Consider the following 14150-nt stretch of genomic DNA (forward strand, 5'->3'; position numbering starts at 1 on the left):
CTATGGTAAACACTGAGGTCGAATAAATGTTAGATCTTCCCATCATGTAAATTAACTGTTGTCATCCTCTCCTCTCAGAGCATTTTTAGCCTTTGTGAATTTAGAACATCCCAATATGTAAATATTACTACACTTTATAAACTGGTGATTATTTTAAGTGAGTGTAAATGGTTCAAGAACTACGTTCCTTAGTTTTTTTTTTTTTTTAATTTTATTTATTTATTCATGACAGACAGAAAGAGAGAAAGAGAGAGAGACACAGGCAGAGGGAGAAGCAGGCTCCATGCTGGGAGCCCGATGTGGGACTTGATCCTGGATCTCCAGGATCATACCCCAGGCTGAAGGTGGCGCTAAACCGCTGGGCCACTGGGGCTACCCCGTTCCTTAGTTTTTAAACTAACCAGAAACTGTTCTCTGTGACAGCTTTATAATGCAGGAGTTCGGAATTAGAAACTCAGATCCCCAAACTCACTTTTGTCAGGCTTCCTGAAACCTAGACAAAAATCATCTCCTTCTTATTTCTAAGTTTTCCTTTCCACAGATTAAATTTATTTACCCCAATTATAAAGATGTCACAAAGAATAACCCAGGACTTACATATAATAATGAAAGATGTAAAAGATCTCACAGTTAATAATTATATTTTAGTGATGTAATATGTACTATGATTATTTCATTGAAATAACAACTATTACATGCCACTGACCCCTACTATTGCCTCACTGAAAGAAAACTTTTCTGCCTTTTCTACCTCATGAGATACTTGTGTCTCAGCAGAGATATGAAAGAGTCATTTCCATATTTTAAATTTTGGGGATGCTCTCCAAAAGTAATAATAATTTAAACAACAATTAAAACTTACATAATGATGATAAAGTGATAATGAAATCTAACTCAAAATTTTTTATATGCTGTAATTACTCTAAGAATAAAACATTACCATCCTGATTCCAATTGGTCAACAAGGCCAATGTCCACTATTTGAACTGGTACTAAGGGACACAACACGGGAGGAAAAAGGCTGTTCCCTTAGTATCAACCAATTTCAAATGCTGGGTTGTGAACATGCATATCCTAGTCTCCCTGAATAAATTATTATTGATCGTAGTCATTAAGTTATTTAAACATATTAGATATTTTTCCCTCTAGAGGTACATGGTATTTGAGTTTAATACCCATTTTGTGCAACAACAAATACTTATTTTGTGACTTCCTTTAATGCTCCACTTCTTAATTAGCAAACAAGGTTTAATCTTAACACTCTAGAATTTGGTGAAAAAGTTTGAATGTAATGTTAAAGATTTTAGCCTTTCAGACTGTATTTCCAGGACCTAATTCCACACTGACTTGTCAGATCACAGCTCCATTTGATCATTTAACAGTCCTCAAGTCTGGACTGATTTAATTCGTCTTGAGAGGCAAAAGTGGCACTTTATCATGCTTAATCACCAACATCAGAAATCGTCAATTTTGGATTTGGGGTATTTATTTTCTGAAAACACAGAAGATTCTACAGAGAGACTTCAAAGATCTATAATTTTGAGAAGTCTTCAGGGGAAAATAAAAGATAACACAGAAGAGCAATGTTTCTATGGAAACTGAATACAACTTAAATAGCTTTTTACTATTTTAATTAGTCTCATTATTAATATATTGCTGTTTTTAATTCTTAAAACATGTCTACATATGTCCACTGTGTAGAAATTAATAATAAAGTATCACCTTCTTCTGGAATTTTTAATCTTTCAAATTTACAGAGGGAGTGATTTTTTAAAAAATGCTCAGTTCTATTTGCACATTCCATCTACGCTAACAAAAATTTTAAAAGTACCAAGATTGCCAGACTGCTGGGAGGTACAAAAGGAGCATCCAACAAAGAAGGAAACCAGTGAACCACGAACAAGATAATACCCGTAAAGACAAGGCAAAGGAGCAAAGAGATAGCTAACGAATGCAAAGGGCAGGACTGATTTGCGAACGGTACAGTTGATACTAATTTGTCCTAAAAAGATGTATGTAGCTTTGACATTTGCATTCTTAAGTACTTGTACACGTTTTTATATAAGCCAGCCAATCAGAGGCCATGTAAGAAATTTTATGGCTATAATTCCATAAAATATTTCTCACATCTTTTGTTTATAGATAGAAGATAAGATTATTAATAGAACCAATAACTGTAATTGGCTACTAGCAGATTGTCTGGGAAAAGCAAAATTTTAACATTTTTTAAAAAGATTTTATTTATTCATGAGAGATGGGGGTGTGGAGAGAGAGGGGCAGAGACACAGGCAGAGGGAGAAGCAAGCTCCATGCTGGAAGCCCGACATGGGATTCGATCCTGGGTTTCCAGGATCACACCCTGGGCTGAAGGCAGCATTAAACTGCTAAGCCACCCAGGCTGCTCAAAATTTTTACATCTTAAACTAAGCTCTAGAACTGTATTTTAAAATAAATAATCTAGAATTTCAACATGAATTTTACATTGTTTTTCAGATATAAGTTAGTGAAATTAATATTTATTGAATACCTACTATGAATCAGACATTGTTTTAAGTCACTGCTTAAAATACAGCAGTACACATAATATCCTCAAGGAGTTTCCATTCTAATTAGTGAAACAGGCAATATATATAGTACTTTTAAGTGCACCAGAAAAATCAAGGTATTGTAATATAAAAGTGAAAAATTTTATGATTACTTCATCTGTAGTGTAAACAGAGTATAAAGTGGAAAAATAATTCTCTGACGATTCTCCGTATTGTCTAGAATATATACAGTTCAAGAGTTTTCAAGGGTTAAACATTCAAAGATTCTCTCCATTATTTCTTCAGTTCAAACCAAAACAAACTCCTAATCTTCTTACTTCCCTTGAAAATGCTAAATACTGCATTAATAATATTGAATAGGTCCATCTTTAAAGGATTTCATATACTATATTTGTCACAGTTGCTGAGACACTATTAGAGCTATTAGCAGAAATCTTTTTCTCCCTCTTTTTCCTTTTAGTGAATTCAGCACCTGCACAGTGTTTAGAATAAAGTGCAATCTTGAATTACAAAATTTATTATAAATAATTTTAATTGAGTAGTGTAGAAGAAACTGCTTCTAACTTTACCATAAATTAAAAATAACTAAGTCTTGTTCAAGTACTTCATAGTTATATTTCAGAATGTTTGGATTAATTAGAAATGGGTAAATATTTGTGTCCTTAAATCTTAAGCGCTGCTGCTTTTCAGTCAGTCATAGAAGTAGAGTCATGGTTCCAAAGTTTAAGAAGATCCACCCAAGCTGGATTATTTAAACTTGCAATAAATAGATGTATTTTCTTGGAAAAATATCTATTGTTACAGTAAAACCTGAGTTTCCTTTCTAACAAGATTGTATGATTACTCGTTTATATTGTTCTTTCCGCAGGAATTCACACACCCCCTGTTTGCATCCTGTTATTCACTTAGAGCTTCCCTTCACTTCACTATACTATTTCCCTAATAGTGGGAGAGTGGTTTTAACTGCACAGAAAAATTCTCATCAGTCAGCATGCTCCAAGTCTCCTCATTTGCAGCATTTAGTATTTGTTCAGGTCTTAAGAATTACCATGAAAAATTTACTGTCTCTGTCCTTTCAAAATATTGCATTGCCTTCCTAGATCACTAGAGGTCTGGAGAAGACTATGGGATCTTTTCTACTGATTATTTCCTTCACCTTCCATCTAATTCTGTTCCTGTATTGAACAACCTAAGAAAATACTTAGGGTATGCACTCCACTGAAAACTAAGCAAACACATTTATAGTCTTTCTAAAATTTTGTACATTGGGATTTGTCTTTCTGAAGGCAAATAAAAAAAATTTAACTAATTCAAGCATAATTGAAGCCAAGTTAAATCATTGCCGCAGACTCATCTAGGATGCATAGGAAAAATATAGATTCCTTGGTTCTACATAGAAACTACACAGAATCAGCCTAAGAGGAGCATGCCCTAGAATGTGCTAAATTTTAATAGGCTTTCCAGGTTATTCTGATATACAATGAAGTTTAAAAGCAGTAATGCAAAGGACCTAAGATTAAAGGTAGTATAATTGATGAAGGAATGAAGCAAGTAGGGTAATAAGATCCTCTGTTAAATATAGTAAACCAAAATAAAAAAAATAAACTCATTAATGAAGAGTTAAGGAAATAATTTTTAATAAGAACTCCATAACGAGCCCTGCTAACCTACAGCATTCTTTATAAAGTAGGCTTAAAAATCTTCTTTACTTGAGGTACTGAACAGGACACATATGTCTAATCATGATTTAAAAAAATATATATATATATACACACTTATATATAAATTTATACATTAAACATACATACATTACCTTAATTAGCATACATATACACATACTGCCTAGAAAACAGTAATTATGTTAATACTTAAATGGCAGTTAACTACATACTAAGTTGCTTCAATCTCGATTCATTACTTCTAAATAGAGCATAATCTATACATTCTTTTCTCTTTTAACATTTATAGTTTGATTTTTCATTGTAGAGGAGCAGGAAATGAAAAGACAAAATGACTGCCATAAATTCATCTTTGCCAGAATCAAGGAATAACATCTCTGTCTTCTAGACTATAAACTCTCCAAGGGCAGAGACCACATCCTATGTGTTACGGACCGCCCCCCCCCCCCCCCCCCCCCGCCAAGGTCAAGCAGTAAGCACTGCATATGAACAAATGCTGAGGATAAGGATAAGCATTTCACAAAGCCAGGAGTAGCCTCAAGGTTAGAGTCTATGATAGGGACTCTAAACTTCCATATGCATCTAACCCCACCACTTTGCCAGAGTTTGATTCTGCAGGTCTAGGGTGGGGCCCAAGATCTGGCATTTCTAACAAGTTCCCAGGTGAGATACTATTGCTGCTTGTTTGGAGACTACATTTTGAGAATCACAGTTCAGAGTAAAGTCTTTAGGACTATGCTAAATAAATGATTTCTAAAAAAAAAGAGAAGTAACTGAGATATAGTTAGGGAAAAACAACATAGGATATCTAGAAACTGGGGTTCTAGTTTCAGCTCTATCACAAAATGACTATTCAGTTGATAAACGTACACACACGTCACTGAATATCACATTGCTCATCTTGAAGATGAAGGATCTGGTGTAGATGAAAATTGAAAATTCGAAGACTTGATAGGCCAGAAAAAATTTAAGTGTCATTATGAACCTTTAAACATATAATCTGCCCTGAAATAATTATCCTTATATCAACGTATATTGCCCAAATTACAACTGTTAAATGATACAGCTTTTATGGAAAATAAAGAACATACGCGGATAGCAAAGAAAAAAATTCCCAGACTAAACAATCAAACCATTTAAATACAAAACTAAGAGGAAATAACTGTTTTTGCAATATTCTAGAAACAAATTATAAATGTGTATCTTTATATGTGTCTAGGGGAGCAGTATCAGGATCATCTGAAAGCTTGTTAGAAATGCAAAATCTCCGCCTACACCCAAACCTACTGAATAAGAACCTTCATCTTAACAAGATCCCTTTATGATCTGTAAAAGCACTGATATAGGCCATTGAGATTTTATCAACAATTCTTTACCACTGTTTGTAAAATAACATGATATACTTAAAAGACTAAACATTTCCTGGAAAAAAAAATCTACTTCTGACATATAAAGAGATAAAAAGAGAATTTGAGGAATTATTTTACAAGAGAAGATACACTGAAATGTTATTTTCAAAGCAAAACTTCCATTTAAAATACTTTACAACTATGAAATAATGAAAGGTAACATGAGCTAGCTCAACTCCCTAACTTCATGGCTGAGTAAAGCAAGGTACAAGGATGCTAACTGGTTGGGTTAAAAACAAAGAGTTTGTCATGGCACAATGGAGACTGAAATCCAATTCTACTGATTCCTATACTAAAATATTCTTTTGGTTGGAAAAATAATTTGATTTTATTCTCCTGGAGTAAATACACAGTAACCATAAAATAGTAGAAGTGTACATAATTTTTAAAGAATGAAATATCTACACAACATATTGAAGGGAATCAGCAAAAATATGTCATAGTATAAGTGTTTTATTCCATCAAAAAAAAGAGAAAAACTTTCAAAAACTGAATTGGAAGGAGAAGTGGAACTAAAAACTGACATACTTAATATGGGCCTAAGATTTAAGCATATGATTTTCAAAGAATGATACCACATGTCATTTAAGTGGCACCATCTTTTTGATGAATGAATCTGGAACACTTAAATGTTACTATACAGCAATAAGCAAAACTTCTTCTTACCATCAAAGAAGCTCTTGGCCCTTAGGTAACTGACACTGAGCCTAAGCACTGAAAGTTTGTCCAGCTTATTAATAACATCTTGTGGAAAAGGCAGCAGACTAGCCAAACGGTCCAACTCTGTATTAAGTCGGTCTCTATGTCGCTTGGAAGGATTTGACTTGATTCCTTCAGCTGGGATTGGCTTGACACTGAAAAATAAACAAAATATCACAAAATAAAATACATGAGGCAAACATTTCTATTGCATTATAGCTCCTCAAATATTTCTCTAATAAAACAAACATCTAAAATCTACTTCAAGTTAATATAAATTCTTTCAAAATGCTCCTTTGTATCTTGATTAAGAAAAACAAGGGAGTGGGTAAAATTCTTCATGTTTTATTAAAAGCTTATGATCCCATCTTGAGAAAATGCTGCATATATCTTATATGCGTCATACTTCCTTTACTTCATAGATTTGTTGTATAATGATTCCCAATAATGAGTCCACTAGGAGTCTTCTTCAAACCCAGCCATTGTTACAAAAAGAAAAAAAAAAAAGGTATCTGCAATAAATTATGTGAAAATTATGCTTCCTTTGCTATCTTCTACAAGAAGCATCTTGGCATCATTTGTGCTGCAGATAGTTAAGAGCTACCCCAAATAAAAAGCTTATCTTTATCACCCTTAGCTTCCTATATTTAACACTTTCATCCTGTCAGTGACAAGTATTCAAAGGGCTTCAGGTACTTCCAGATGGTTGCCCAGCCATCTAATGGGGTCTTCTGATATTTAAAAAAAAAAAAAAAATGACTTTGGTTATTTATACTTGATTGACAGATATCAGAGGTTAACTGTGATTACTGGCAAATTTTGCTGTTAGGACTGGTCAATAATTCTACTTAATTATTAGCTTTCATAGTTAATGTCTCAATTAGAAAATTCAATGAAACCCCAACATTTAACATGATTCTCATCTGAAAAAAAAGATATTTATGATTAGGAGTAGAACTTGAGTTTAGAAATGAGAAACTAAGTAACTTCACAAAGGCTTTAGCCAGGGTTTCACAGCAGAAATTCATTATTTAAAGGGAATTTATAGATCATCAGATACCCATAATGAAATATAGAGAGGATATTAAAAAGCAAAATAGATCATCTTCTGTACCTTTCCATTTGCCAGAAAAATTAAGACTTGTACAGAGTATTCTTACATCAAAGACTCTCCCCCTCCCAGTTTTATTGAGAAGACAAAGACATTTTCAACATTTCAAATTACAGTGTCTTAAAAAAAGTAGAAATTGACCTGAGTGTAGTGCTATTAATTTGATTTAATAAATATATTTCTAAGGGATGCCTGGGTGGCTCAATGGTTGAGCATCTGCCTTCGGGGTCCTGCATCAGGTTTCCCACAGAAAGGCTGCTTCTCCCTCTGCACATGTCTCTGCCTCTCTGTATCTCTCATGAGTAAATAAAATCTTTAAAAACAAAACAAAACAAAAAGCAAAAAACAAAATATTTCTACTTTGTTTTCAACGGCATATGTGAAATCATACTTTATATAAAAAATTAATTAAAAAGTCAATATAAAAGGCTAATGTTTTTATATTGTTCCTAACAAATAATTTCTAGAACTTGTATATTTCTATTTTTATTACAGTTCATGTTATTTCTACAAAAATAAGAGTTAGGGATGCCCGGGGGGCTCAGCGGTTGGGCAACTGCCTTCGGCTCAGGGCGTGATCCTGGAGTCCCGGGATGGAGTCCCACATTGGGCTCCCTACATGGAACCTGCTTCTCCCTCTGCCTATGTCTCTGCCTCTCTCTCTCTGTGTCGCTCATGAATAAATAAAATCTTTAAAAAAAATAAGAGTTAATAAATTGGTAAAGTATATGATATACAAAATAAATCAAGTACTTTCTCCAGACTGTCTGTATAATTGCCTACTTAACAGAAACTGGTGACTGTTTCTCTATTTTCCCCTAATTATACTCCATTTATAATCAAATTTAAGTCACCTTAAATTTCTTCAATTAATCAACTAAATTTCAAATTTTACCTATTACGCGTGTCTACCTCACTGAGTAATTCTCTACTGGTTAATTACTTGTTAACACAAATATTTACTTTCACTTATCATGTCCTGGGTAGTCTAGGAAAACATTCTTCTTCTGCACATTCAAAAAGTGTAACAGGAGCAAAGTATGTGAGCAAAGGCTTGAACAAAGATTTTCATAGACAAGGTGGTATCTGAGATGGGCCTTTAAAGATGAACAGGATTTTAGGAGGAGGCAGGCCTGAAAAACTGATCTTCCCTATGTGGAGTGTAAAGCACAGAGAACAAGAGAAAAGAGAAGGAGAAAGCTGGTTAGGCCACATTCTTGCAACAATGACCACCTACCATGGGCCAATCACAGAAGATTTGGCAGTGAACAATACATACTCAAGTTTCCTGTTCTCATGAAGCTTACATTTCAGTCGGAAGACACATGAATGAATGAATGAATGAATGAATGAATGAATGAATGAGAAAGAAAAGAAAAGAAAAGAAAAGAAAAGAAAAGAAAAGAAAAGAAAAGAAAAGAAAAGAAAAAAAAAGAGAGATTGATTGATTTGGGGGGCTGGTAAGTGTTAAGAAGAAAAATAAAGCAAGATAAGGAACTGGGGAGTGACAAGGGTGCTCGTTTTGATAGCCAGGAAGGGTCTTTGATGTTACATTGCAGCACTGACATAAATACAATGAAAGAGTGAGCCATGTGGGTGTCTGATGAAAAAGTGTTCAAGATAGAGCAAACAGTAAATTTCCTCACAGAAATGGCATAAAATCAGACTTTGAGATCTTAAGAGTCATCTTAAGCTTTCAGTTGGGATTTACATGACCAGTCTTGTTTTTTACAAAGCTGACTCTTGCTACAGAGAGGATGAAATGTAGGGCAGCTCTCACTGAAGCTGGCGCTTCTCTCTAAAATACAAATCTACGTCACTCCTCTGATTCAAAGCTTTCAGTAGCTCTGCACAGTCCATGTTCCTTAGCCTAGCAAGCAAAATCCTTCTGGATCTTTTATAGCCCCCTAACTATTTCTCTGGTCTCATTCCTCCAACCAAAGCCTCCCTTGTCCATTATACTCCAGGGGGAAGAAATTACTTCACTACTAACATATACTTTGATGGCTTCATACGTGTTACTCTCCAGAATCTTCTTGTTCTGTCCCATCAGCTTCAAAGCCCTGCTCAATTAGATCACTTTTGTGAAGTCCTCCCTGACCTACTCACAATAGATTCCTCCTATAGTACTTCTGTGCCTTATGTATATTGTGCAAACGTCTTCTACAACCATTCCATTAAGGAATATCCTCTGCAAATAGCATTTTCAGTAAGTTGAAAATGCAATTTTGCACTCAAGTAGCTTTCCAGTAATGATTATAAAACATCAAAAAGAAGACACAAACACTGAAGCAAGACAAACGGATAGGACACAGAGAAATAACAATCATGGTAAAAGAGAAAAATAGCACTCAAGATATTCCTCCGTAGGGATCCCTGGGTGGCTCAGCGGTTTAGCACCTGCCTTAGGCTCCGGAGTGGATCAAGTCCCGCATTTGGCTTTCTGCACAGAGCCTGCTTCTCCCTCTGCCTGTGTCTCTGCCTCTCTCTCTCTCTCTCTCTCTCTCTCTTTCTCTCTCTCTGTGTCTATGAATAATAAATAAATAAATAAATAAAATCTTTAAAAAAAAACGGATATCCCTCCATGTGGTACTGCTGCCTATCTTGTGCTGGCACCCAGCAGTACTCCACCCTGCACTAGATCAAACTATTTCTTTGTGCCATGTAAAACTGCCCACAGCTCTAATGTGTTACTATGCACATTATGGAATACATAGCATGAGATCAAATTTCCCAAGTTACATAACCGGTATTACATATACCTGTTAGTTGCTCCTATTACTATGTAAATTTGATCACTTTTGTATCTCCGTTGCTCAGCATAGCATTTCACATAGAGTAGACTTTAAATTAGTGTTTGCCAATCAGAAGTGTCCCCCCCAAAAAAATTATCAGAGCCTGACCAAAGGCAGTGATAACAGGGACTGTAAGGTGTCATGGGAGACGTTTAAAAAATGACACTTTGTGCCTATCACAAAGCTTGCTATATAGCAAGACTCAAATGCTTGCTAACAGGGCACAAGAAGTATGGAAGAGGAGAAAATTGAGTGAGGGTGAGGTTGCCAATGACTGGAATTTGCAGCTTGGGGTAACAACTATATTTCCTAAACAGAAGGTACAACAAACAGAAAGAGACTTGAAGACAGACCTTGATGATACCAACATCGAGGTTAAGGCTGAGGAAAAAGCACAGGCAAAGACAACAGAGAGGGAATTATAATAAGACAGGAAAAGAGCTAGAGCAGAATACTTTCAAGGTTACAGAATAAAATCAAATACACAGAAAAATTAAGCAAGGTCAGAGCTGAGAAGTATCTACTTGGCATTGCATTTCAAATCCACTGTTGTTAAAGCTAAAGTAACAGACATGACATGCTTTTTCACGGATTTTGTGAGAGATACTCATAACTATTTTGTGAAAATATTTCACCTTTATTTACACATTTTAAAGATGCACATAATAAATATAGAGAGTAAACTTACATCAATTATACTCAACTTGGGTTATGCTAGTACTTTTACTTTTGTAAAGCCTTTAAATCTATGCCAAAACATACTGCCAACCATCTATTTAAATGAAAAGCTACATCTGAAATACAAACAAAATCCCTGTAAGATTACATTTGGGAGATCTGAAGTTATGATATCTCCTGAAACAGAGAGACCACTGATGTTGATAAAGCCAAGGAGCAATTTATTATTTTTTAAGCCTTACCTCAAAAACCTTGCCCCAACCTGCAAATCAGAATTGTGAAATCAACACTCCAGCGGACTGCATACCGTGCTTCTGTTTTAGAAGCCCTGCATGCTCTAAGTACTGTCGTTAATAAGCCCAGCAGCACAACTAATGCCAGTATAAGTGCTATCTTTCAAGCTTTTTTCATATCCCAGTGTAGAATGTCTTAGACACATCACTTGTGCCCACTGTTAAAAGCAAAATTAAAATTTTAACCCAGTTTAGTCATAAATTACCTTAACTGTAAATGTTTGTTTTTATATGACATTTATCGTAAAACCTCAAATGACATGCAAAGATACAATTTCAGTAATCCTATGAGATTAAAGCAGCATTTTCTAACAAAGATTACCTATCACAGTACTGAGTCTGCTCTATCAGCATTTTCCTCTCAGTGATTTAATCTACTCTCAACCGCTTCAGTCTACTTACTCATAAGTTGTTTATCTTTACTTCTAGCCCCTATACCTGAATGTCCTCTCATTCATATTTTCCAGACCTCGGGCATCCCCCTCTCTCCATGGGACATGGTAATGGCTCTTCACTCTAGCCAACAGCTAGGAAATTGACATATTCTTCAATAAATCTCTGTACCATAGTGACTATACTCAAGCCATTCATTCATCATTTCCACCTCATGGTTTCAGTGTGTACTTATTTATCTTTGAATGTAAATGCTGAAATGTTTAAAGTCATACATTATATGATTAATGTAATGTTAGAGACTGATCTGTAACACAGATGAGTCAAATTTCATTGGCAGGCTGAATACAGGTGAATATTTTACTTTCTTAGATGAGAAAAAAAATCTATAAAAACTTCAGAGAATCTAACTGGAAGTCACTTTTAATGAGTCAGAATTCTTCAGTCACTCTCCTGATGTTACTCTACAGTAATACGTCCTTCCTTCTCCCTTTTTTTTGCTATACAAAAGAAGAGGCAATACATACAAACAGTTTACAGTCTCTAGGACTTTACCAGTGAAAACCAGAACATGAAATATGCCCTGGAAATCATGGTTACTTCCAAAATCCCGAAGAAACTCATTAAAAATATTCCCCTTTACCTCTTCTTATATCAATGTACCTTTTTTTTTCTTTTGTCTTCTTTTCTTTTTTTTAAAATTATTTCTCTTGGGACCCACATAAAATATATCTACGATACCAAAATCACCGAAATGAAAATTTTAAGTGGTCAATTGTTAAGTTAGTAAATAAAGCTCAACTACCCACGTGCATGATACTAGGATGCTCTCGTTGTTACAAAGACAAAAGACTAACCTAACCTTAAACAATTCATCTTTCCTACCAGGAGGGGATGCATTATAACAAGGCAAAATCAAACACAATGTATCCTACAATAATACAGTTGCCATAAAAAAGTGACGCCCAAGAGTTCAGGAAAGTAAAAGCAGGTAGACTAATGAGAGAAGGTTTCATGAAGATGTGAGATCTTAAAAGTCAGGGATGTCACCTCCAGTTTCATGACAGCAGAAAACATAACTATCTACAAAGACCCTTCTCTTTGAATAAGTCATCCTAGACAAGGAAAACCACAGACAGAAACAGCCTGTCTCAAATACACCTAAGAGAGAGTTAAACCCAGATAATAATATGAAGATGAAAAATAGGTAGAAACAAAATAAATGATAAACAGAACAGGAGGAAGGGAAGGAAAATGTAATCATAGCATATTACTTGGCTCAGCAGCAAACAACATTTACTGTTAAAAACTAATGGAACATATAAGTGTATTTAAACTGACGTAGTGATAGTTATACTGAGAGGGTGAAAAAGGGGGGTGAAGGAGAGATGAAAGAACACTAATAACCTTAACTATCACAATAAAACAGATCATACCTGTGCTAAAAAGAAGATAGCATTTATACACATATTATGGACTTTCTTAACCCTGCAATATGTATTTAATACGAATACTTTTCACCCCCCCCCCCAAAAATTCTATCAATAAAAGGGAAAAAGCAAACTAAAAATTAATTGAAAAATATAAGACAAAGAAAAATAGCATGTAAAGGACATCTCAAGAAGAAAAATCTGCAGACACACTATTACTACTACTAGTACTACAACTTCAAATACATACACACACATGTACACTCACAATCCCAACCTTTATGTTCGATTACCTACCCCACCTCTCTTTTTTGCTTACAAAATTGGCAATTCACATTTTAAAGCAAAAATGCAAGGACACAGGCACTCTCACATATTACCAATAGGAATTGAATTTTTGTAGAGTAATTTGACATTATGTTTCAGAGCATATCTGGCTCCACCTTGAAAGTATACATACATGCCTTTGAACTTTCAAATTTCATTTATAGGAATCTTTCCTTAGTTAACAACTAAGAATTTGCATAGAAACTCACGTATCTCAAGGTTATTTTCTGAAATAGTAAAGTACTAAAAGGTTGGAAATAAGAGAATTTACCCCCAAAAGAAAAGCAGTTAAATAAATCATGGAATATTCACATAAAGGAGTACTAGTCAGCCACTGAAAACAATATTGTAAAGGACAAGAGGTGGGTAGTAAATCAAGAGGATTGTAGGAAAAGACTAAGAGGAAAGAGTGTGAGTGCAAGTGTGGAGTTCACAAGTCTAGGAAATGGTAAATCATTTATTTCAGAACACTAATTATTTAAGGAGAAACAGTGGATATTCAGGAAATCCCTAGTATATTGGTGGACTGAATGCATCACTACACTTACCACCTGAGCAGTACAGTTGATAATAACATAAGCTCTGGAGCCATAAGATCTGAAACATGATATTCAAACTCAAGATTTTTCATGTACTACCTGACAATTCTGAACCTGAACCTCAGACACCCATCTATAAAACAAATAATAATACCTTTCATACTATCATTATATAAATAAAATATGATGTATATAAAACACTGTGCACACCTGCAACATAGTAAATACTAATAAACAGCAGCTTTTTAAGA

The 14150-nt window shown here is 34.6% G+C and overlaps 1 protein-coding gene across 1 annotated transcript in view; it reads right to left on the reverse strand.

Moving 5' to 3' along the window:
* The window catches only part of AHR (aryl hydrocarbon receptor), a 49830-nt gene that overhangs the window by 30979 nt on the left and 4701 nt on the right, over positions 1-14150 (reverse strand). Inside the window, exon 2 of the mRNA XM_072783892.1 lies at positions 6301-6488. Within this exon, the coding sequence (XP_072639993.1) occupies positions 6301-6488 (188 nt within the window). The remainder of the gene's footprint in view (positions 1-6300; positions 6489-14150) is intronic.

The sequence above is a fragment of the Canis lupus genome, chromosome 18 (genome assembly GCF_048164855.1).
Source record: "Canis lupus baileyi chromosome 18, mCanLup2.hap1, whole genome shotgun sequence".
In the NCBI taxonomy this organism is placed as follows: Eukaryota; Metazoa; Chordata; class Mammalia; order Carnivora; family Canidae; genus Canis; species Canis lupus.